The following is a 26,193-nucleotide window of genomic DNA, read 5'->3' as shown; positions in this document are numbered from 1 at the left end:
TCCTTGATTATAAACTGGGTGTTTCGAGCCCTGAATAATAATATAATAATAATAATATATAATAATTATAGTCAATGACCAAAACTGGATAACCACTAAGGCAAGTAGTGGTGATGTAGTGTGTGACTATATACAGTGTTATGCTATTGTTTGAGCGCATTTTAGGATCTAGTACGAGTTCATGTTAAAATTGCCTAAATCCCCTCATTGAAAAGCCAATGCGGCTTGTAGCTTTGTGTTGACCTCTTGTCTCCTGGCTTCTGTTTCCCTCCAGCCTCCACATATGTACCAGTATACCATGTCTACAGTCTGCCAGGGGAAATACCCCCGAGTCAAAGGTATGCGCGCTCTGCACAACCAGTGTGCATGCATTGTTTACACCTTGACATATTCTAGCCTGGTCCCAGATCTGTTTGTGCTGTCTGGCCAACTACTATGGTCAGTATCAAGCTGAGTTGGCAAGACAGTACAAACAGGGGCTCCTGAGAGGCGCAGCATCTCAGTGCTAGGGGCGTCACTGCAGACCCTGGTTTGATCCCGGGTTGTATCACAACCGGACGTGATCGGGAGTCCCATAGGGTGGCGCACAATTGGCACCGTGTTGTCTGGGTTAGGGGAGGCCGTCATTGTAAATAAAAATTTGTTCTTAACTGGCTAGTTAAATTAAGGTAAAAAAATAAAAATACATATTTATATCTTACTTACCTTACGAATACATAGTATTATTACTACTTCTTTGTATTCTAACTTTTTTATCTACTAATGCATGGCAAACTGTTGTAGTTCTATAGTAAAGTTGAATGTCGGGCAAAACTAGTAGTGAATTTATCCTTGTTCCGAAGTTTAAATCGTAAGTTCTTTATTGTTCTTTTAAAGCATGTTCATATCTACTAGTGCATCATTTTGGGCAGTGTGGTCTATGTGACTGAGCGAGTTCCCCTCCCTGTCAACGTTGTTATGCAGTCATGTTTTGGTCTCCCCCAGGCTTAGGGTTGGGGGCCCCCCGCTCGGACCATGGCAACTCGGGCCCGCCGCAGGCCATGCTACAGGCGGCGGCGTCTGCAGCCGGAGCCCCCCTGGTGCCGTCGCCCTACCCCCAGCCCTACCTGCAGTACAGCCAGCAGCAGGTCATCCAGGCCATGACGCCTTACCCTGGACAGGTCAGTGGGTGGGAAGGTGTGTGGAGAAGTGGGTGAGTGTGGGTGGGAAGGTGTGTGTTTGTCCGTGTCTATGGCTGTACTGTGGGGGGGGGGGTCAGACCTCAATTTCCTTTCCCCAGAGTTTTGAATCCCTTTGCCTTAGTGGTTATCCAGTTTTGGTCATCATAACTGTAGCGGTCAGATACTGAAAACAATGTCTCTGTCTTTCTCCATGTATCTCACCCGCTCTCCCCTCCCCAGCCGATGTACTCCATGCTGCAGGGCGGTGCGAGGATGTTGGGCCAGGGAGGGAGTCACCCCCAGGCCATGGGCCCTCCAGGGGGCCCCCAGTTCCCCGGCCAAGGTGAGGTGCCTCTGGTGCCACAGCAGGGTATCTATGGTGAGTCCAAAACTGGTTGGATCCTGGATTTAGACTGGATCATTGTTTTGGGGGTAGCCTAATCCAATATCTGTTTGCTGTTTGTGCTGTATAGCCAACCAACGACCATAGGAGTTGTGTATGCAGCACAAACAGATCTTGTACCAGGCTACTGGATCATTGTTTTGGGAAATGTATAATGGAAAGTGTCTTCAGCTCTCTCTTTCTTGCCCCTCTAGCCCCACAGTCGTTCTCCCATCACCAGGGTGCAGTGCACCAGCCCCGGCCCTCCAGCACCCCTACGTGTAACCAGCCCCCCCCTCAGCAGCACGCCCCCAGCCCTGGACAGGTAAGACCAACACCCCTCATCCCAGCTTCAAATCTCACCATCCCTCTCCGGAACGCATACCAGTTCTAGAACATACCCCTTTTTGTCTTGGCCAAGTTTTTTTTTAAATCGACATACAGCGTTGTTGGGCATTTTGAAGGTCCGTGTTAAAGGTATACTCAGACAGCGATGGGACAAGTGGGCTGACTTTCAGTACAAAGAGCGTGAAGCAAGAGATGAATCTTCTCGACTGTTGTCGTCACACAGCTATCACAGCTATCTGCAATGTCTTTGTTTCACACTACTACTTGTGGTCACGTCGTATTGCTGAGTCTGAGTTGATCCTATGCTAATGATTTCCTTCTCCATCTCTGCCCAGACGGGACTCCAAACCCAGTCTCTATATCACTCGGGGCCGCTCTCAGTCCCCAACCCCCCTAATATGCCCCCCGGACAAACAACGCCCCAGGGCTCGTTCCCCCTTCAGGGCTACAGCCTGCATGGCCACCAGGGAATCACGCACACGTACCCCGGTCTGGGGCAGATAACACAGGTACATTTACACTGCTGGAGTTACATTTTGCAACATGACATTTAAATGTGCCTTTGGAAAACTCCATATTTCAGTAATTGTTTTTTATATAACCCTGGTTATGACTGTAACCAGAGATAATAATGTTGTTGATTTTATCAGGAATTCCTCACTTTTCTGACAGCATCCTTTATTCTTTCATAATTGAAATTGGCTAACCCACAAACAGATATCCTTCTTTTTCTGTGTTGCATATCTATTCGAAGCTGTCAAAAATGTGTTATCTAATGCCAGATTTTTAAAGTAAATAACTTTTGGAAGGAGTGAAAAAAAAATGACTCAATTCCATCCAAAATGGGTGGCAGGTAGCCTAGTGGTTAAGAGCGTTGGTCCAGTAATCAAAAGGTCGCTGGTTCAAATCCCCGAGCCGACTAGGTAAAACGTTTGTCTCTGTGTCCTTGAGCAAGGCACTCAACCCTAATTGCTCCTGTAAATTGCTTTGGATTAGTCTGCTAAATGACTAAAATGAAAAAGCATAACTGTCCATCAATTTCTATGTCCAAGCAATAAGGAATTTAGAGTGATTGTAAGAACACGATGTCCTAATGTTTATATTTAGGCAGATCATGTCTTTTTACCTGTGTTTTATATATTGTGTGACACATTTTATGCCCCTGGTCCCTCTCCGGTAGGCTCACGTCCAAGGGGCCATGCAGGGACCCCACCACCAGGGCCAACACGGCCACCCGCAGGTAGTGATGCTCCAGGCCCCGCCCCCCCAGCACGGCCTTGGACAAGTCTCGCAGCACCCCCAACACGGCCTCCAGCAAGGGGCCCACCAACATTTCTACATAGGACATCCACAAGGTATGAAGGTTCCCTACGCTTGTATTACTGCAGAGAAGGGGACCAGAGTGTTATACTAGGGGGTGCGACATTTCCGCAGTGCCAAAAGACCGGGGTTTTGGAAGTCAATGGTAGAAGTGAAAAATTCATCCTTAGTTAAGTTTCTCTAAATCTAAAGGCACAACCTAGATTTGATTCAATGCGTGGGTAAAAGTACGCCGGTCCGGTGTCCCTGCAAAATAAACAGTGGGGCTACGCTGTATCGGTAAAACGTGAGCCGATCACAATTAATACAAAATACCAAGAAAACAAGGCTATTACATCATCATTTTACATTACCGCATGTCAGCCGCATGAAATATGAGTGAATTAACTTGACACCGGGTGGTATACGCTCCAACTTGTGTTGTGGTTCGACGAGAACACTTACATTTTCCCAAGGCAGAGATGAGTGGCCGAGATCGAGACGTGCGCGGAAAACAGTGGATGCAATTCAATTATACAATCGCTGAATGTCATTACAATAGGCAGACAGTACCATTCAAAAGTTTGGACACACCTACTCATTCACGAGTTTTTCTTTATTTTGACTATTTTCTACATTGTAGAATAATAGTGAAGACATCAAAACTATGAAATAGCACATATGGAATCATGTAGTAACCAAAAAAGTGTTCAACAAATGAAAATATATATTATATTTGAGATTCTTCAAAGTAACCTCGATGACAAGTTTGCACTCTTGAAAAAACCTAAGCTCACAGCCAAGACAATGCAGGAGTAGCTTTGGGACAAGTCTCTGAATGTTCTTTAGTGGCCCAGCCAGTGCAGCGACACTCCTCATCCAACCTGACAGAGCTTGAGAGGATCTGCAGAGAAGAATGGGAGAAACTCCATAAATGCAGATGTGCAAAGCTTGTAGCGTCATACCCAAGAAGACGCGAGGCTATAATCACTGCCAAAGGTGCTTCAACAAAGTAAAGGGTTTATGTAAATGAGTACTTATGCAAATGAAATATTTCCATTTTTGCTTTGTCATTATTAGGCTGTAACGTAACAAAATGTGGGAGAAGTCAAGGGGTCTGAATACTTTCCAAATGCACTGTATGTACAATTATATAACATTGAGGTCCTTGAAAATGACAATTAATTTCTTGAAAAAGTCCCTGTAAGTTCTTGAATTTGACTTGCCAATGTCTGTATGACCCTTCTTAAAGTTAAAGGATGTATAGTCCTCGGCCTATGTTGTTGTATAGGTAGAGTTATGGGCTAATTTGAATATATTCACTTTTATATATTCCTCTAAGTACACATGTGGAACTGCATGAAAATCCTTTTTTATTTTTGTTTCAAAACATTTTGAAATGTTTATCCTAATGTGACACATTGGCCCCATTTATTTATAGAAAGACCAGATATGAAAATAATAGGGATTCGATATGTAATTAAGCGAGCTTGCGTGTCTCGTACCAGTAAGAAATTAAATCTACTTTCACCCCTGATTCAATGTCTTAAGTAGCTGAACATGTCATTACTATAACCTTGTGAAAGTTAAACTGACACATTTACATTTGTCAAAAACTATAGCGAATAAGTGCCTTTTCGTTTGACGGGTTTGCACATGCGCAGTTCGGCGCGACTCCGTTGGACCCCATGATGTGTTTTTGCGCATGAGTTTCGCTGCCATGACATCACCTACAAGCGTGATCTGGGATTTCTATTGGAGAAGCAGTATCTGGACTTCTTCGCATATATGTTGGCCGTTTATATAGAACTTTCCTAAAAACTGTAGTTATAAATGCTGGTTTCTAATGTGTTTTGCGATGACTAGTCAAAGTACTTTTGTAATATTTTGTCTAAAGGTACTATTACATCCTCGATAAATATCAAATAGGTGAATGGTGCCCTTTGAACTGAAACACCACTACTCATCTTATTTTTTGGTCCATAGTAATATTGTGTTAATCGATACTCAATTCTTCCCTCTGTTTTTTCCCCCACAGCGATGCAGGTACAGACGCACCCCTCTCCCTTCCACCTTCCTGGAAACTGAGCTCCTCTGTTCTCCCCTCCCAAAAGAACTGTCTCTCTGGAACGGTCCACCCCCCTCGCCCTCTGGACATGACCACACCCAACCAAGAAGTGACGCAATCACGTGACACAGTGATGGGCTTGCAGGGAGAAGCGGCAAGACCTCATTGGTCAGCTACACTTCTCAGCTTCATCGTCGCTAAAGCCTCGGTTATAGCCCAACTGAGGATGATAATGATGATGATAAGCAGCGCCAACAGAAGCCGCACCCAATCCAAACCTTCGTCCCGTTCTCTCTTCCAGCTCCATCCATTTTAAAGACAAAAGACACGACCACGTGAGATCATCATAGTGGAGAGAAAAGACATGGACGCCAAACGAGCAAAGGACACAACGTTTGACAACATCAAATCGCTTTGAGACTGACTCCTTTATAGTTTAAGTTCCTTGATATTGGGCGAATGGACAGAAGAAATACAAACACTTAGAATTCGTTGAGTGTTGCAAAAAGGAGGATTGAACAGAACGGCATAAAAGAGGAGATTGGATTTTTACTTTAACCCGGTATCAACCCACCCTTCCCCTTTCCTCTCAGTTATAGCGAATTATGAATAATAATAATACAAAATATGGAAAATACAAAAAAAATACTTTAAACTACAATGACCAAAAAATAAAGTTTTAAACTTAACTACAGAAACATCTTGTTTGTTGAATGTATTACTTTTTTTTTTGGAAGAAAGTTAGTTACTCAAGTCTTATCTCATAATAACCACAATGTTACACCAAAGGGAAACCATTTGTAAGACACATTTCAATGTAAAGAAGACACTAACAAAGTAATCATGTCATTTAAACAAACAACCAAATGCAGTTCCCACAGTTAAAACCGATTTTTAAGCAGTTCTTACGTCATGGGTATCCATTGTACTTTAGTCACTTAAGAGGTTTTTGTTACACTTTTACTGGAGTTTAGTGTTTACCGTTTAACACTTGTCAGCTTAACAATTAACATTCACACATAAACATGTCTACACATTACATGAAGCGGGGTTGCAAAATGACAGTCCAACCCAGAGTTCTTAAATGTTCACAATTTATGTAGTAATGCGTCAAAAAATGCATAGGGTATCGTGGTATAATTTTGCCAATTTTATATTGCTACTGTGACTGAGTATCGATTTGCTAGGTAGTTAACGTTAGCTAGTGCTAGTCGGCTGTACTTCTCATCACATAGCTTTTTGTCCATCTTTTTAAAATAGTGAGCCAACATGTTTTGAGCACTTATCTACAACATTTGCTTTCTCATGGCTCTCTGGTCCCTCTGCAGCAGACATATAGTGAGCAATATGTTTGGAACATCAAATCGCAATACATATAGAAGAATCGCAATACGTATCGATGCGGTAATATCGTATAGGGAGGTTCCTGGCAATTCCCAGCCCTAATTTAGCCACTTATCTAGCAACGGTTATTGTAAATACAGTGCATTCTGAAAGTATTCAGACCCCTTGACTGATTTAAATAGTTTTATTTCCTCAATCTACACACAATACCCCATAATGACAAAGCAAAAACAGTTTTTTAGAAATGTTTGCAAATGTATTAAAAATAAACAACGGAAAGATCACATTTCAGACCCTTTACTCTGTACTTTGTTGAAGCACCTTTGGCAGCGATTACAGCCTCGTGTCTTCTTGGGATGATGCTACAAGCATGGCACACCTGTATTTGGGGAGTTTTCCCCCATTCTTCTCTGCAGATCCTCTCAAGGCCTGTCAGGTTGGATGGGGAGTGTCGCCGCACAGCTATTTTCAAGTCTCTCCAGAGATGTTTGATTGGGTTCAAGTCTGGGCTCTGGCTGGGCCACTCAAGGAAATTCAGAGACTTGTCCCGAAGCCACTCCTACATTGTCTTGGCTGTGTGCTTAGGTTCGTTGTCCTGTTGGAAGATGAACCTTCGCCCCAGTCTGAGGTCCTGACCACTGTGGGGCAGGTTTTCATCAAGGATCTATCTGTACTTCTCTCCATTCATCTTTCCCTCTGTCCTGACTAGTGTTGCAGTACCTGCCGTTGAAAAACATCCCCACAGCATGATGCTGCCACCATCATGCTTCCCCCAAGGGGATGGTGCCAGGTTTCCTCCAGACGTGACGCTTGGCATTCAGGCCAAAGAGTTCAATCTGTTTCATCAGACCAGAGAATCTTGTTTCTCATAGTCTGAGAGTCCTTTAGGTGCCTTTTTAGCAAACTACAAGCGAGCTGTCATGTGCCTTTTACTGAGGGGTGGCTTCTGTTTGGCCACTCTACCATAAAGGCCTGATTGGTGGAGTGCTGCAAAGAGTTTTCCTTCTGGAAGGTTCTCCTCTCTCCGCAGAGGAACTCTGTCAGTGACCAAGTCTTGATGGTTTCAAACTTCTTCCATTTAAGAATGATGGAGGCCACTGTGTTCTTGGGGATCTTCGATGCTGCAGACATTTCTTGGTACCCTTCCTCAGATCTATGCCTCGACACAATCGTGTCTCGAAGATCTACGGACAATTACTTCTACTTCATGGCTTGGTTTTTGCTCTGATATGCACTGTCAACTGTGGGACCTTGAATAGACAGGTGTGTTCCCTTCCAAATTATGTCCAATCGATTAAATTTACCACAGGTGCATGACAAGTTGTAGAAACATCTCAAGGATGATCAATTGAAACAAGATGCACCTGAGCTCAATTTCGAGTCTTATAGCAAAGGGTCAGAATAAGATAATGTTTTTTTTGCATACATTTCTAAAAACCTATTTGCTTTGTCATTATGGGGTATTGTGTGCAGATGAATGAGAAAAATAATACATTTCAGAATAAGGCTGTAACGTAACAAAATGTGGAAAAAGTCAAGGGGGTCTGAATACTTTCCGAATGCACTGTACTCCCTTAATTTACCATGTATTGTCAATGCTCAATAGCCTCTTGTATGACTGAATCCTCATCCTCATTGTGCGTGGGTGTAGACTTTATATGTGTCCCAAATGGATCCCTATTCCCTATATAATGCCCTACTTTTGACCAGAGCCCATAGGGAATAGAGTTCTATTTGGGATGCAACCTTGCTCTTGATCAGTGGGACGGAACCATTCCCTCCAGGCATCTACGTTGACATGACAGTTTTTCTATTACACTGTGACAGCGCCACACAGGATCAATTGACTTCCTACCAAGCGTAGTTACTTTTGGGCAAGACTGAGTACAGCGATAATGCATGTGGTTAAGACAGTAAAACATTAGAGTCTCATTCTCTCACTCACAGTTTCTCTCACACATTTTCTCTCTTCGTCTCCCCCTCAGTGCTTTATGGATCGTACTTGTCACCTCCTGTGTGTGACAGGGCGTAGAGCTTTTCAGCGCTGCTCTCCAGCCGCTCCCTGTACTCCAGGTGGGTGTAGTTGCCGGGCGGGACGCCCTCCGTGCCATGGAGCAGCAGCAGGCGATCACTGCCGTACTGTCACTGTCACCTGGAATTGGGGGAGAAGTAGGTGAATGGGGGAGTGAGATGGATGTAGAAGTGAATATAAAATAGATGAGGGAGGAAGAGGCAGGAGAGGGAGGTAAAGGGGCGAGAGAGATGTGTGTACAGTTAGGAATCAAGTAGATGGAGGTGGGTGAGTTACTGAGGTGAAGTTATGTGGAAGTGGATTCTAATGCAATCATGTGGCCTTGGGTTGGTCTTGTAGTTTGTGCCACTGCTGTTCACAGTTACAAATATGTCCCACTCCCCTTCTGGCACACTCTTATATTTTTCCTATCTCTTATTGACTGGCTAAATGTCCAATAAACACCCAACAATTATTAAGGAGTGAAAATAAATATGGTCTTCAAAAATGTACACCCAATCTGAATCAAAACGCACCTCTTATTTGGGTTTGATTAGTATTGGGGGATGTTAGTATGGCGGGATGGTAGCATCTCACAATTGGATTTGCAGGACCTCCTCCAGACAAAAAAAGAAAGCTAAGTAGCATTATGCCTTCTCATTGCAGTCGCTGTACTCTTTATATACAGGAGAACTATCGCCTTGTGGTGAGGATAGCAGAGTTGCAAACTTGGCTTCAGACGCAATCGTTAGGCAAGGGCAATTTAAGTGTAGGAAAGGATGATACAGCGTTTGTGCCACCAGTAAATACAGGTAGTATTGTTAATCCCTCTGCACAGTTTCAGCCAGACAATTTTCTCATGGCTTCTGGAAAGAAATACTTCCGGCATGCACAACCAGTGTCGCTCATTCTGCAGATTTAGAAACTTTTCAACCGGTTTTCCCCACTAAGCAACAAGTCTGATTCAGAGCCTAAGCCATCTCAGGTCTCTCCTCCACCCGTTACGGGGTCTGAGCCGCCGAAGCCTCCCACCATTAGCTCTGACAAATTGAAAACCCTAGTCATTTGCGACTCCATTACCCGCAATATTAGACTTAAATAGAATCATCCAGCGATCATACATTGTTTACCAGGGGGCAGGGCTACCGATGTAAAGGCTAATCTGAAGATGGTGCTGGCTGATGCTAAAACTGGCAAGTGTAGATGGTATAGGGATATTGTTATCCACGTCGGTACCAAGGATGTTAGGATGAAACAGTCAGAGGTCACCAAGCGCAATATAACTCAACCGCTGGTTGAAAACTGTTTTCTGCCCCTCCCAAAAGATAGAATTTGTACAAAATTGGCCCTCTATCTGGGACTCCCCCACAAACAGGACCAAGCCTGGCCTGCTGAGGAGTGATGGACTCCATCCAAGCTGGAAGGGCACTCTCATCCCATCTATCAACATAGACAGGGCTCTATCTCTTCTAGCTCCACAATGAGATAGGGTACAGGCCAGGCAGTAGGCTGTTAGCCAGGCAGCAGGCTGTTAGCCAGCCTGCCAGCTTAGTGGAGTCTGCCACTAGCACTGTCAGTATAGTCAGCTCATTGAGACTGTGCCTCAATCTAGGTCGGGCAAAACTAAACATGGCGGTATACACCTTAGATATCTCACTGGTAATAAAGACCATCTCCATTCCTGTCATTATTGACAGAGATTGTGATCATTTCTATTTTTATTTTTACCTTTATTTAACTAGGCAAGTCAGTTAAGAACAAGTTCTTATTTTCAATGACAGCCTAGGTGGGTTAACTGTCTTGTTCAGGGGCAGAACGACAGATTATTTTACCTTGTCAGCTCGGGGATTCGATCTTGCAACCTTTCAGTTACGTCCAATGCTCTAACCACTAGGCTACCTGCCGCCCCAATATCTCACATCTCAAAATAGGACTACTTAATGTTCGATCCCTCACTTCCAAAACAGTCATAGTCAATTAACTAATCACAAACTTCATGTGATTGGCCTGATTGAAACATGGCTCAAGCTTGATGAATTTACTGTGTTAAATGGAGACCTCCTGGTTACACTTGTGACCGTATCTCCTGCGCATCCCACAAAGGCGGAGGTGTTGCCAACATTTACGACAGCAAATTTCAATTTACCCTCCAAAACAATTTTTGTCTTTTGAGCTTCTCGTCAATAAATCTTTTCAGCCTACTCAATCACATTTTATAGCTACTGTTTATAGGCCTCCTGGGCCATATACAGCGTTCCTCACCGAGTTCCCTGAATTCCTATCAGACCTTGTAGTCATGGCAGATAATATTCAAATATTTGATTTAAATATTCACATGGAAAAGTCCACAGTCCCACTCCAAAAGGCTTTCGGAGCCATCATCAACTCAGTGGGTTTGTCCAAGATGTCACCGGACCAACTCATTGCCACAGTAATAACCTGGATCTAGTTTTGTCCCGTGGAATAAATATTGTGGATCTAAATGTTTTTCCTCGTAATCCTGGACTATCGGACCACCATCTTATTACATTTGCAATCGCAATAAATAATGTGCTCAGACCCCAACCAAGGATGATCAAAAGCTGCGCTATAAATTCTTGGACAACCCAAAGATTACTAAATGCCCTTCCAGACTCCCTCCACCTACCCAAGGATATTGGAGTACAAACATATGTTAACCGCCTAACCTTGTTTAACACCCTAGATGCAGTTGCAACTCTAAAAACAAAAATATTTGTCACAAGAAATTAGCTCTATGGTATACAGAAAATACCAGAGCCCTGAAGCAAGCTTCCAGAGACCTGGAACAGAAATGGCGCTCCACCAAACCGGAAGTCTTCCGACTAGCTTGGAAAGACAGTACCGTGCAATATCGAAGAGCCCTCACTGCTGCTCGATCAGCCTACTTTTCCAACCTAAATTTGAGGAGAATAAAAACAAACCAAAATAAATGTTTTATACTGTCACAAAGCTAACTCAAAACCAGCATTCCCCAAGAGAGGATGACCTCCACTTGAGTGGTGATGAATTCATGAACTTCTTCTACTAAAAGATTATGATCATTAGAAAGCAAATTACGGACTCCTCTTTGAATTTGCGTGTTACTCCAAAACTCAGTTGTCCTGAATCTGCATAGAACTGCTAGGATCACTGGAGTTTTTTAATCCTGTATCTCTCGATACATTCACGAAAATAGTCATGGCCTCTAAACCTTCCAGCTGCTTTCTGGACCCTATTCCAACTAAACTACTGAAAGAGATACTTCCTGTGCTTGGCCCTTCTATGTTGAACATAATTAACTGTTTCCTATCCTCTGGATGTGTACCAAAGTCACTAAAAGTGGCAGTAATAAAGCCTCTCCTGAAAAGGCCAAACCTTGACCTTGCCAATATCGAATCTCCCATTCCTCTCAAGATTTTGGGAAAAAGCTGTTGCGCTACAACACACTGCTTTCCTGAAGACAAATAATGTATACGAAACGGGTTTAGACCACATCATAGTACTGAGACTGCACTTGTGAAGGTAGTAAAATTACCTTTTAATGGCATCAGACCAAGGCTCTGCACCTGTCCTCGTACCCCTTGACCTTTGTGGTGATCGGTTGGTCTACAAGAACAAGTTCTTGCCTGGTTTAGATCTTATCTGTCGGAAAGATATCAGTTCGTCTCTGGATGGTTTGTCCTCTGAAAAATCAATTGTATGTTTCGGTGTTCCTGGGTTCTGTTTTAGGACCACTATTCTTTTCACTATATATTCTACCTCTTGGTGATGTCATTCGGAAACACAATGCCAACTTTCACTGCTATGCGGATGACACACAGCTGTACATTTAGATGAAACATGGTGAAGCCCCAAAATTGCCTACCCTGGAAGCCCGTGTTTCATCCATAAGGAAGTGGATGGCGGAGAATGTTTCTCAATCTCTACAGAAAGTCCTGTGAAGTAAACAATGCATGGAATGCGAGTATAAAAAAAGTGTCCCAAGAGACCACACAAACCTTAATTTAGTTGATGTATTTCCTCAATTCATACAGTGTTGCCAATATTGTCGTTTTTAAGATGGCCAACAAGTCACTCACTACCAAGAAATTGTGACATAAACACACGTGTCACATTCCCGGTGGATCACATTGCATTGCATCAACCAATGGTTGCATGCTACGTCTTTTACTGCACAGTCGAGCATGAGATTGTTATATCATATGATGTGGTTAGATGAAATTTTAAACAGCTATCCAGATGTTGTAAGATCTGGCATGCGTCAGCAATGTAGTCAGACAGGAATGCGGCCAAACCATAGAGATCGATAGAACTCATCTTTGTATCTGTGCCATTATAGCGTCTGTGACAGCATGGGCATTGCCATTGAGGCCATCTCCATTTTGAAGTAGTCAATTTTCTTCACGATTGGCTGATATCTCCTGATGACCCAGTTGGACAGGACTCCTGTTGGAAGTCCCACCCAGTTAACTACATTAAAATGGTGGAAGCCCTCAATGGCGCTGCCTATGCTAACAGGGCTTTTTGGCCACTAGAAGCCTCTATCATTCTCTAAGGCAAAACACTGCACTGTGAACTGACCTCCATGGAAGCCCCTGCGGCTCATCAGCTCCTCCCAGTCTGACCCCACCCCCAGCAGGGCATCCAGGGCGATCATTGGAGCGTCGTGGCCGCTGCGGCCCGCCCAGCCCTTCAGGCTGAATCTCTCATAGACCTTGTCTCTCTCCGCCGGCCCATAGGATGCCGGCCAAAGCATGGGGCCTGTCCTCTCGGAGAGGCCTCTCAGCTCCAGGTACCTATGGAGGGGGAGGGGGTCATAGAAGGGGATGGAGGTGTGGGGTGAAGTTGCCCCTAGATAATAATCTTGTGTTGGTTTTTGAATTTGACCCACTAATGGTTAAGGTTAGAATTGGGGGAGGGGAAGCTGATCCTAGATACCGCTGGGGAAACGTCACTCCAGAGCAGATATGAATGCTTTTACATTGATTTAGTTTTTTCATTCCTCATTTACTGTACATCAGCATGTAATTAATTCCACCTTTCAGCCAGCTGCCTTGACTTGCTGAGGGTTATGGTTTGAAATCATAAGTTAAGATCTGTATCCATCCACATTATTGAAATTGAATGTTGCCCGTCACTTGATTCTGTATTGTACTGTATAAATGTCATCCAATGTTATTGACCTTAACATGAAAAAGTGTCTATTGAATGAGCAAATAATGAACTTAAAATGATATGGCAGCTCAACCAAAACACACCCGCCCCCTATTGATTTTCATGTTATCATTGATGTTATTGGTTATTCTTACCATTCCCACTTCTCAGTGAAGTAGCCCCAGTCTCTCTGTCTCCCTGACAGCAAAGCCCTGCGATTGAACAAAGCTCTTGGAGATTGGACAGGCCTCCTTGACCAGGCCCAGCCCCCAGGTTGTGATTGGTCGGTGCTGGACGGCGTACGAGGTGAAGAGCACTGCACCGAGGAAACCGGTCGGGTGAGGGTGGGTCATCCTTTCTGTTTCCACAGCAATGGCCACCAGAGTGGACAGCTGCTCTGGCCACGGGTACCTAGAAAGGGAGATATGTGGTGGTGGATCTGAACATAGTAGGTGCATGTTTGACTACATTGTGACCCAATCCCTTACACCCATCTCGAATGCTCAGTGTGTATTTTCTGCCATGTTGGTAAAAGTGCATTTACATCTACCATCTACCATGACTAAGTACCGTCTCTTATATGTAAAAATAGAGTCCAGTGGTGCAACTATAATATTACCTGGGCCCATATTCCTAAAGCGTCACAGAGTAGGAGTGCTGATCTGGGATCTGTCCATATAATCTCATTCATTATTATCTAAAAGGCAAAACTGATCCTAAAGCAGCACTCCTACTCTTCATTAGCTTAGGGCCTAATACATTTATTTATATTGACTGATTTCCTTCTATGAACTGGCCCTCAGTAAAATATTAGAAATTATTGCATGTTGTGTTCATATTTTTGTTCAGTGTATATAACCACTCGCTCTCTCTCTCTCAACCTCACCTCAGTCCGATGCACATAGACCTCATGGCTGCCCCACATCCGGTGCCATCAGGGTTGTAGGGCACTCTGAAGCGCCCTTCAGTTCCCGGCCTCAACTGGGACACTCCTAAGGGTACAAGAGAGTGCAAATGAGGTCTAGAGTGTTTGTCACAGTACAAAAAATAAATGTGGGAACAAAGAAAAACATTTTTGATACAGTGCATTTGGAAAGTATTCAGTCCTCTTTACTTTTTCCGCCTTATTCTAAAATGGATGAAAGTGTTTTTGTCCCCCCTCAATCTACACACAATACCCCATAATGACAAAGCAAAAATAGGTTTTAAGAAATGTATTAAAAATAAAAAACGGAAATGTTACATTTACATAAGTATTCAGACACCTTACTCAGTACTTTGTTGAAGCACCTTTGGTAGCAATTACAGCCGTCTTTCTTGGGTATGACACTACAAGCTTGGCACACCTGCAATTGGGGAGTTTCGCCCATTTTTCTCTGCAGATCCCCTCAAGCTCTGTCAGGTTGGATGGGGAGCGTGGAGATTTTAATTCTGTATTATTGTGACGATAGACACACATCCCCCTCCTAACAGATCCAGCATTGTTAATTCTAAACTTAATAATCATTGTCTTGGATTAGTCAATAATTGGAGATCTAAATATGCTGATAAAAAGGACTTCACTTGGAGTAACAAGGACATGTCCAGACAGTCATGGTTGATTTCTAATTCATTAGATAACACTGTACTCAAGGTATCCTTTGAACCATTAATTCTTACCGATAATAAAGTTATATTTTTATCTTTAAATATTAATGGATCTGAAGTTAATAAAACAAATCACAGTTATTGTAAACTCAATAGCAGACTGTTGGAAGATGATAATTTCAAGATGGATGCCAAAGATAATTTCAAGATGGATGCCAAGAGAGAGCAAAAGGGGCATTTGTAAGAACAAGAAGGAGATGGTTGAAGGTGAAAAAAACAAAATACTTTTACAATTTGAATTTACCTCTATTCATAAGCTTAATATAGATGGCAAAGAAAATGAAAACCCCAAAGATATGTTTCAGAATTCTATGGTAATCTTTCCACCAGTAATGTCTGTCCTACTAGTGACATATCTGCCTTTCTAGGCTCTGTCAAATATTATGCAAAATTCATCGATGAAGACATTAAAAAGTCTTGTGATACATTTTTTATTTCATTAATAGAAATAAATTCATCAGCAAGTTAAAAGATAAATCTCCAGGGAACGCTGGCCTTATTAGTGGATTCTATACATATTTTCAGGAGGATATTGTTGAATTTATATTTCATGTATTTAAGGAGGCAATTGATTTAGGGGACCTGCCTGTTTCTATGACAGGCCTCATTTCTGTAATCCCCAAACCAAACAAAGATCCTAGGATGTTAGAAAATTGTAGACCAATCACATTAATGAACAATGATGGAAAGATACTTGCATCCATCTTTGCAGAAAGACTTAAAGGTCTTGACCAAATCATTGATGGTACCCAGTCTGGTTTTATGAAGGGCAGACATGTATGTAATAATATTCGACTAGTATTGAACTTGATAGACTACAATGAGCACATTATGGAAGATAGCTTTATTTTATTTGAAGGCTTTTACAAGGCTTTTGATACAGTTGAACATTATTTACTTTTTGACTTTTTGGTTTTGGTCAATATTTTAAAAGTGTAATTAAGACACTTTACAATAATAGTAACAGCTCTGTTACATTATCCCATGGAACTTTAGAGATTTTTTATTTATTGGTCACACAAGTTAAGAAATAAGGATTGCATTAGGAATATAATCCCTCATTTAATATTCCAACAGATTGGTGGTCAAGAATTCTTACTCAAATGCAACTTTGATGTGGGTAAGATCCCTATTAAGCTTGCTAACTTTCATAAACAAGTACTTCTAACTTGGAACCTCATGTACAAACATTTTTCACCACATAGATATACAATCTCGAATAATAAAAGACATAAAATACAAAAACAAGTCTTTGTTTTTCCAGAACTGGTTTGACAACAACATTATCTGGGTTAAACAATTATTGAATAATGATGGACAACTATATGATTATCCAGAATTCATGAGAACACAATGTTACATTCACTCCTGAGGAGTTTAAAATAGTTGTTAAGAGCTGTCCCTAAAGGTGTTATTCTTCTTTTAGGAGAATATAACAATACTCCAAGTGCAACTGTTGACGATTTTGTAGCCTCAATACAGCTAGAAGGAATTGACATTTTAAACTATAAATGTAATAACATGTATAAGGAAACTATGTCAAGATATTAATATTTCATCTGCTAATATTAACTGGAATGAATCCTAAGAACAAGTGAACTGGAACTGGAATTGTTGTCTGGTAAATATTGTATATCTAATAAGGTGAAAGAAGTATCATACAAACTCATTCATAGAATCCACCCTGTAAAGACATTTATTATACACAGATTCAAAATAGCTATTGATAACAAATGTGTATTTTGTGGTTGTGACCCAGAAACTCTTTATTTTGGGACTGTTCTTATGTCAGAAGATTTTGGAGTGAGTTAGAATATTTTAATTTTAAAATAAACTGCTATTAATGTTCATTTGAGAGACTGATATTGTTTTATTTTGATCCAAATGAGATGGACCCTGATTTAACTTTCATTGTAAGTTTGTTTTTCATGGAAGATTCGGAGAAGTGGGCAGAGAACAAACCCCTCTTCACATTATTTAAGATCATTTCTAAATAAAATTTAAATTATATCAGTAAATTTTAAAACAATAAAGCAATATGCACCATAATACTTTTTGACAAATTGAATATGTAGTACCCCTGTCAGGTTTATTTCCTCTTGTTTGTATATTTATGTTTTTGTATTTGATATGTTCATAATAATAATATCAACGTAAAATAAAAAAAATAAAACAAAATAGGTAAAAAGACCAATAAATGAAAAAAACAAGGACCGACTATCCACAGTAAATGTTATATTAGTGTGTGTGTACTACAAAACGAAAAACAGGATACATTTAGTCGTTATTTATTTTCTGTTAATCGATGCCCCATTTGGACACCATAAACAAAAAACTAGTTGATATCCAATTTTCATTCATAAAATTCTGAAACCAAACACATTAACTATTTCCAGTTTTTCTACTTCCTGGTTTGAATGGAATTACCAATGAACAGATGATACATGGACCACTACTGACTTCAACTTTGCCACGATTTGCTTAGCTAGATGCAGGTAGACTAAAGTCCCTGATAGGCCTACATTTAATTTCAGATAGCCAATAGTAGCCTAGGCAAGAAGTACGCTGAATGATTTAGCAGCTTGCTTAGTTCAAATTGAGAGACTAATTTATCCAACATGAATAGCAAGGCAATTTCGAGGAACAGTGCATTCGGAAGGTATTCAGACCCCATGACCTTTTCCACATTTTGTTACGTTACAGCCTTCATCTAAAATGTATTAAAAAAAATATATATATATATGGAATAGGCTACTGAGGATAGGGTCTTAATCACAATCAAATAATATGTAACAAAATTTGAAATCAGTTTTTTTTTTTTTTACATTGGGTAAAAGTAGATACTGAGAGCTACAAAATGATATCATACACTGCATTTTTTTGGAAAATGTGTAAAGTAATTCTGCTTTGAAAGTTGTTGAACTTGTGAATTGACTTTTGAGAAAAGGGCCTTGAATATTTTAGTACCTACTGGAGAGCTGTCCTTTGTCTACACCCATTCAGCATTGTTCACACCCTCTTAAGCTAGCTCCACCCATCTCTTTAAGGATTCACATATGACGTCATATGCTAAACAGTGAGTAGTGTAGTAAAGATTAAAAGTGGTAGTAGCCTACAATAAGGAACAATTCCAGGTGTCCAGATAAATATTAGATGACTCTTACCCAGACACACTTGTCTAAATTGATGGGTCATTTGAAAGAAATGCTATAACCCCCAGCCACATCCAGTGGTGGAAAAAATACAAAATTGTCATACTTTAGTAAAAGTATAAATCATATTAAAACCAACGGCACCATTTTTTTTTTTTATTGATGCATAGCCATAATTTACAAACAAAGCATGTGTGTTTATTGAGTCTGCCAGATCAGATGCAGTATGGATGACCAGGGATGTTCTCTTGATAAGTGTGTGAATTGGACAATTTTCCTGTCAAAATGTACTTTTGGGTGTCAGGGAAAATTTCCATTATTTTATTTCAGAATCTAATGAAGTAAAAGTTGGCAAAAATATATAGTAGAGTAATGTACAGATAACCCCCAAAATACTTAAGTAGTACTTTAAAGTATTTTTACTGAAGTACTTTGCCCAAATGCCTTCACACCAATACATTAGCATACTTTATATACTGTTACACACGCACTTATTCCATACAAGGTAAGGCCATGCAACCTGAGTTAAACCTAAGTGAGGTGCACATGTACAGTACATACACAGATGCATGCGCCATATGTGGTGGACACTTGATACGGTTACATGATATTGTTGTGGTATGTCACGACCACACATCAATATTAATTTTATATATCAATATTTTGCTACGTCGATGGGTCTCTACAGAACGTGTAAACGGTACAGCCAAATGGTTAGTTGCATCGTAGCAATATCAGAAATAGTGTCAATATAAATCAAATATACAGTATGTACAAGAACAATATCAATTTATATCAGTGATAGACAAGGTAGCTATATGCATATAATCAGGGTTAAAGCGGCTGAGCAGCAGGAAAGAAAAAATTGTAGCAGCAACGTATGTTAGGAGAGTCATTTGAATAGAGGCACTGCAGATAGTGCTGATGACTGGTCTGTCCGAACCACACGTTTCTGTCCATATAATATTCTCAAAAATGTAAGTTTGTCTAGCTGTGTCCAGTCCAGGTGGTGCTTGTACAGGCAGACCATCTATGGGAGGAAGGATGTCAGCATTGCACAACATCAATTCACCTCCCAAGTTTAGAGAAGAATAACCTCATACAATGCAATGAAAATGATTTTCACCTGAAGTGCCGGTACTGCTTGATCTGTGGCAGCGGCCTGAAGTACGAAGTCAAGTGTTGTTGCCTGCCATAGCTTTCCACCAGCACAGTATCATCCTCCAGTCCAACCAGCTGTGGGATGTTGACCCCCGTCACAGTGCTGTCCTTCACAACACCAGCAATCTCAGAAAGTGTTCACTCTGGTCTGGCGCTGCTTGATGAGGCCGAAGCACCAGTCGGGGGCAAACTTGGTGTGGCCTTTGATCTTGGAAGTGAAGGTCCAGACTGTTTGCTGGTTCAGTAGAGCCCCCCTGAGACAGAAATAATGTGAGATCAGCATGATTGGTATTACTTTTATTGGTCAATTAAATAATCAAAATGTGTTTATGCTTTACATACAAAGTGTTGATTCCTTGTAGAGAGCCACACTGCTGCTTTTGTCACATGGGATGGTAGCAGCTTTCCACCGAAGAGTTTGTGTCCTGGGTGGTGTCCTGGTAATACTATTGCATTATCCTCTGCGTAGTTGTTGAAGTTCACCACTCACTGCATGTCCTCATGCTTCAGGTGTAACCTGTGCTTGCTTGGGCCAGCTCTCTTTTTGATGGGAGGCATTAGAACATTCTCCTTGTATGACTGGTGGAGGAGAGTCAGGCATGTTCTACTGATGCTGAAAGACAAATTCCAGATACAAATATTTTATTATACAATAGATGCGAAATGGCATTCTGAGATACACTGCACACAGTTCATACATGTAATGTTAGTTAGCTAGCCAGCCATCTAACGTCTGCTAACAGCAAGCTTTAACTTGGTCTTTTGTTTAGATGTGTAGCTATCTAAATAATGAACCTTAAGCCAAATACATAAAGTACTAGCAATACAAACCGATTGTCATAGCTAACTAAAGTTGTATCCAGGCTGTATCACATTCGGCTGCGATTGGGTGGTGCACAATTGGCCCAGCATTGTCTGGGTTTGGCCGGGGTAGGCTGTCATTGTAAACAATAATTTGTTCTTTACTGACTGTCCAGGTTAAATAAAGGGTCAATAAAAATAAGTAAAATAAAAAAGTTTACCAAATAAGTTCAATGTTAGCCAGCTAACATTAGGCTATAATATAACTAGAAATGTGAAATGCCATTCTGAGAACATCACTAACGTTGCACAGTTCATACACGTAAGTTAATGTTAGCTAGCAAGCCAGCCATCTAACCTCAGCTAGCTAACAGCAATCTTTAACTTGGGGTCTTTTGTTTAGACATGTGACGTTAATGTTAGCTAGCTAGCTAAATAATGAACTATAATCCCAAGCAATAGAGTACTAGCAATACAAACCGATTGTCATAGCTAGCTTAAGTTTTATCACTGACTGTAGTCGATAGCGCCTGATAAATTCAGGGCAGCAATTTTATTGAGAGCAGTAGCAACATTTTTGAAAAGCAACTGCAGTAAAAAGGATTATGTACGCATAACGAGCAGCTAATTTTATAGACACAAGATGCTACACCGCAGACCAATCTGAAACTCATCTCTCGGCATGTCCAGCCCACTCATTATCTCAGCCAATCATGGCTAGCAGGAAGGTTCCTTCCTTTGGCTAAACCAACAAAGCTCGTAATTGAACAACTTTATTCGTATTTACAGATGGCATGAAAGTTCACATGTTCGAGAAGGCATTTCTTACAAAAAACGCATTTTGATAAAACATGTTTTTTTTTACATTCAAACGGCTCTCCTGTGAAGTCGTGACTTGCGACATACGCCTAGTTTCCTGAAATGGTTCACAGATGGATATGAACTGAATATGCTTATCATCAACAGCCAGTGTAAAAAAGGCCGGCCCCTCTCAATCTGATTGGCCTTCAGGATGTTTACATTGATGATGTGTGAATATCCTTGTTACTCTATATTAATATTGCATTTGTTGATATGCTTTTATCAGAGCATATGTTTACACATCCTGCTATTTTGTGTTCTTGCATTCCTATTTACACTTGAAGTCGGAAGTTTACATACACCTTGGCCAAATACATTTAAACTCAGTTTTCACAATTCCTGACATTTAATCCTAGTACAAATTCCCTGTCTTAGGTCAGTAAAGATCACCACTTTACTTGAAGAATGTGAAATGTCAGAATAATAGTAGAGAATGATTTATTTCAGCTTTTATTTCTTTCATCACATTCCCAGTGGGTCAGAAGTTTATATACACTCAATTAGTATTTGGTAGCATTGCCTTTAAATTGTTGAACTTGGGTCAAACGTTTCGGGTAGCCTTACACAAGCTTCCCACAATAAGTTCGGTGAATTTTGTCCCATTCCTCCTGACAGAGCTGGTGTAACTGGGGGTGGTAGATAGACACAAACTTCTGGTCCACTCCCATCATTATGGCTACCTGCTTCACTACATCACCAGTGAAGTGGGTACCATTGTCTGCAGATAATACTAGATTTGGTGTTCCTGAGGTGTTATCTCCCTCACTAGTAGCTTTGCTACTGTCTTAGCATCACAGTGTGTGGTGTGGAAATGCCTCCACCCACCTGGTGAACCTGTCAATAAGGACTAAACAGTACCTTTTCCTTTTCTTTCTGCAAGATCTATAAAATCCATGGCAAGATGGACAAATGGTCCTCTTGGCATAGGGAAAGGACCTGGTTTCAGAGGTGTTCCTTTGGCAATGTTAAATTGCATGCACGTAGCACATCGAAACAGCAACTGTTTCACATGCTGAGTCAAATTTGGACAGAACCAATCCAAAGAAATTGCCTCTATCCTATCCCCCCCTTGAAAAATGGGCCATACCATGGGCCACTTGGCAAACAGAGGCGATAAGACAAGCTGGCAGACATGGTCTGCCAGACAGTCTGTCTCCAAATTTTTGAAACGGGGTCAAGTTTACAACCCCGCTGTTGCCATACCAAATGAGAACCAACATCCAAAGCCTGTTTAGATGCCAAATCATCAGCATCTTTCCCAACAGTAGCAAAGAAGAACATGGAGTGGCTATGACACTTTGAGGCAGCCAATTTAACAGCCTCAGCTGCCACGGCATTACCCATATTCACAAAATCTTTCCCCCCTGTGTGAGAAGCAACCTTCACAATAGCCAAAGCAGAGGGCAACATCATAGCCTCCAAGAGATCTAAAACCATAGTTCTATTACGAATAGACTTCCACATGCATTGTGAAACCTCCTACTCCTCCAGACACCACACCAGGAGAGACAAACCCCTATTGCATAAGCAGAATCAGAGAAAATTGTAACCATTTTCCCTTCTCCCATTTTACAGGCAGTGGTTAGTGCCAAAAGTTCAGCCTGTTGAGCTGAGAAAGTATCTGCTAATGGTTGTTGTATGTGAGTGGTTCTATCAATTGTCACAATACCAAACCCTGCATGTTTCATCCCTGTAGTTTGATCTATACATGCGGAACCGTCAACGAAAAGCTCCAAGTCAGCATCAGTCAGGGCAGTGTCAGAGAGTTCAGGTCCTTTTTCCCCATCTTCGAATATGTACTGGGGACACTGGAGGAAAGGGTCGGGGCCTCTTCATTTCTGATCGTCAGGAAAATAGGAACTGGTGGTGTTCTGATTTCCTTGTGGCCAGACACCTCCTCTTCCCCCTCTGTGGTTGATTGGTGGCCAGGACCAGGCTGGTAACCTCCTTGTGCCTGCTGGGGGGGTCCTCCATAGGTTTGGGGTTGCTGCTGATGTCCACCTTATTGTTGGTATCCTCTTCGGTTTCATCCTGAAATTTCCTCTCCCTCTTCGGTTCACTCCAGGTGTTGTAGCCCATCCATGTGTCCAAATTGTCCACACCCACAGCATTGCATAGGTGGAATTCTGGGTGATGGTGGGCCCCATGGTTGTGGGTTCCCATAGGTCTGAGGGGGAAATTGTACATAAGGCACTATGGGCTGTGGTTCCGGTGCAGGTCCACTTGGGGGCGCTGTAGGAGCAGGAGTGTTCATCATCAACATGTCAGGCTCACCTCCTTTATTACTCTTCTCCAATTGAGCCTTTTTTACTGCACCATCAAGCCCCTGTTTTCTTGATTTCTCTGCTTGTTTATCACAATGCCAGTTATGGCAGTGGTGTCTCATATAATCCTCGCATTCCCCTCCCGCCTTTCTATCCCAGCCCACGACATCCCTCAGTTGCATCTGTACTTTTTCTGGGAGGTTGCGGCAGGCTCTGTCATAAAACATGTTCTCGGTGGCTTCAGAATGGTCATGGCACTCTCCCAATTCCTCAAGCCATTTCTGTTTCGGGTTATCTATCCAATCTCCGAAATCTGAGTCGAGTCCAAATTTATAGTCAGTTGACTCATGTCTCACATGGTAGGGGACATATCTCTCAAGCAGTCCCATAGGTGTTGTCTGCACTGGCTTAACTCCAGCTCAGCGGGTTGAGCCAATAACCCACAACGGATCATTACATCATTGAACTGTCCATGGGTGAGTGCCCGGGATAAAATTGCCTTCATATCTCCAAGGCATAGGTTCTGGTGGCCGTGCCTTGTTTCAAATTCTCTTATCCAGATTTCGGCTCCTTTCGACATTCTTGGTAGGGATTTAGCAGCAATTGCAATGTCTCCAAACTCCAGGGCTTGTATTCAGCATACATTTGCCCCCCCCCCCCCCCCCGGGCCTTGTTTGTACATTAGAGGGAACACGCCCATTGGGTCATCATCTGAACTTATTGCGCTATATCCTCTACGTTTTTCCTCTTCCAGTTTTTCTTTCCATTTCTCTTCTATATCACCTTCCATTCTTTCCTCTTCCGTGAGTTGTTCTCTTAGTTCGTCATATTGTCTCCTGTTTTCCTCAGAATCGTCATCCTGTAGTTCCCTCAGTTGTTTTCGGTGTTTGCGGACTTTACGCCTTAAGTCCTTCCATTGTTCTTGGAAAACACAGTATTCTTTTACTCGTTTCAAACTTTGTTCTTCCATCATATGGCAGTTCTCACTGGTTTGTATGAGATCTTTTTCTTACTGCCTGTTTCCCAGTCCTTCTCAGGATCCCAGGGTCCACTACTGCCCTTATATGAACTGCTGGCCATATGTGGAATCTTCCTGCCTTTGTCTTTGCCTGGGTTTCCTAGAGGGGTTGACGAGGACCCGGGGGACCCGAATTCCGCAATTCGCCAATTACTGAAACTTTTTTCTCCATCTCGTTCTATTCTTTTTTTTTTGTAGACTCTCACCCTCTCCTCCTTCTTCATCTTCAAATTACCTTTGTACCAGTAGCTGTTAAAGGGTATAAACCTTCTCTCACTTCCACACCTTCTTTATCTTCATAAGTTGGGGGAGCTGTAGGGTGAAGGGGCCCACATCCTGGGTCTCTCTTTTTCCCTTGTTCCGCCACCCTTTGACTCTTCAACTGTTTCAACTGACTTTGAGCATAAAATGTCTGTCCTTCAGTCCGAATTAGTCCGAATTAGTCCAAATATAGTGGCTGACAGTATGGTAACCTTCTTATTACTGCCTTGCCTTCCCTTGACTATGTCACTTATCACATCACACTTAGTCTTATCAAATGTTCCTGTGACCGGATATCTGTACTTTTCTTCTTTGTTTGTCCATTTATTCCATTTTACAAAACACCCAGTCTTTGTCGGTTTTCAAGTAGGGATATTTGTCCTGTAAATATTGTTTAGGACTAATATGTTTCATTGGTGTGGGACCCACTGTCTCTGCCTTTGGTTGAATCTGTCATGGTGATTTTGCCCTGTGATTTTGTTTCAATGGTACTGTAGAAAAACCCAGTTCTATCCCCAGATTTTAATTTTCTTTATTTAACTAGGCAAGTCCGTTAAGAACAAACTCTTATTTTCAATAACGGCCTAGGAACAGTAGGTTAACTGCCTTGTTCAGGGGCAGAACGACAGATTTTTACCTTGTCCCCTCGGGGATTCGATCTTGCAACCTTTCAGTTACTAGTCCAATGCTCTAACCATTAGGCTACTTGCTGTCCCAAGGCGGGTAGCAGAACGTAAAATAGGAGGATATACAGTTGAAGTCGGAAGTTTACATACACCTTAGTCAAATACATTTAAACTCAGTTTTCCACAATTCCTGACATTTAATCCATGTAAAAATTCCCTGCTTTGGGTCACTTTATTTTAAGAATGCGAAATGTCAGAATAATAGTAGAGAGAATGATTTATTTCAGCTTTTATTTCTTTCATCACATTCCCAGTGGGTCAGAAATTTACATAGACTCAATTAGTATTTGGTAGCATTGCCTTTAAATTGTTGAACTTGGGTCAAACATTTTGGGTAGCCTTCCATAAGCTTCCCACAATAAGTTGGGTGCATTTTGGCCCATTCCTCCTGACAGAGCTGGTGTAACTGAGTCAGGTTTGTGGGCCTCCTTGCTCACACACGCTTTTTCAGATCTGCCCACAAATTTTCTATAGGATTGAGGTCAGGGCTTTGTGATGGTCACTCCAATACCTTGACTTTGTTGTCCTTAAGCCAATTTGCCACAACTTTGGAAGTATGCTTGGGGTCATTGTCCA

General features: G+C 41.7%; 2 protein-coding genes and 1 long non-coding RNA gene across 8 annotated transcripts in view; 1 reads left to right on the top strand and 2 right to left on the bottom strand.

Moving 5' to 3' along the window:
* Window positions 1–5,955, top strand: part of LOC129854389 (ataxin-2-like protein) — a 68,060-nt gene extending 62,105 nt beyond the window's left edge. For all 4 annotated transcript variants that reach the window (XM_055921387.1, XM_055921378.1, XM_055921369.1 and 1 more), the window contains 7 exons: window positions 275–338; window positions 985–1,160; window positions 1,401–1,539; window positions 1,758–1,867; window positions 2,226–2,399; window positions 3,071–3,245; window positions 5,228–5,955. In XM_055921387.1, the coding sequence (XP_055777362.1) occupies window positions 275–338; window positions 985–1,160; window positions 1,401–1,539; window positions 1,758–1,867; window positions 2,226–2,399; window positions 3,071–3,245; window positions 5,228–5,277 (888 nt within the window). In that variant the 3' untranslated portion in view covers window positions 5,278–5,955. The remainder of the gene's footprint in view (window positions 1–274; window positions 339–984; window positions 1,161–1,400; window positions 1,540–1,757; window positions 1,868–2,225; window positions 2,400–3,070; window positions 3,246–5,227) is intronic.
* A 96-nt stretch (window positions 5,956–6,051) lies between these two features.
* On the bottom strand, window positions 6,052–16,117 carry adprh (ADP-ribosylarginine hydrolase). The gene is given in 7 exon segments (XM_055925356.1): window positions 6,052–8,715; window positions 8,718–8,753; window positions 13,194–13,408; window positions 13,922–13,957; window positions 13,959–14,177; window positions 14,653–14,758; window positions 16,108–16,117. Coding segments are annotated over 7 exon segments (747 nt in total). The 3' UTR covers window positions 6,052–8,590.
* Window positions 16,118–16,242: 125 nt separating this feature from the next.
* LOC129854402 (uncharacterized) lies at window positions 16,243–21,231 on the bottom strand. 3 transcript variants are annotated; one of them, XR_008759300.1, is made up of 4 exons: window positions 20,558–21,231; window positions 20,069–20,339; window positions 19,692–19,980; window positions 16,243–19,595 (listed from the first exon to the last, which is right to left on the bottom strand). It is a non-coding gene; the product is annotated as an uncharacterized LOC129854402 (long non-coding RNA). The 3 variants fall into 3 exon arrangements; XR_008759298.1 differs by having other exon boundaries at window positions 16,243–19,980; window positions 20,558–21,227; XR_008759299.1 differs by having other exon boundaries at window positions 16,243–19,980; window positions 21,008–21,226.
* Window positions 21,232–26,193: the final 4,962 nt, after the last annotated feature.

This window comes from Salvelinus fontinalis, chromosome 1, assembly GCF_029448725.1.
Source record: "Salvelinus fontinalis isolate EN_2023a chromosome 1, ASM2944872v1, whole genome shotgun sequence".
In the NCBI taxonomy this organism is placed as follows: Eukaryota; Metazoa; Chordata; class Actinopteri; order Salmoniformes; family Salmonidae; genus Salvelinus; species Salvelinus fontinalis.
The sequence above is the reverse complement of the archived record's forward strand: the minus strand, read 5'-3'. Positions and strand labels throughout refer to the sequence as shown.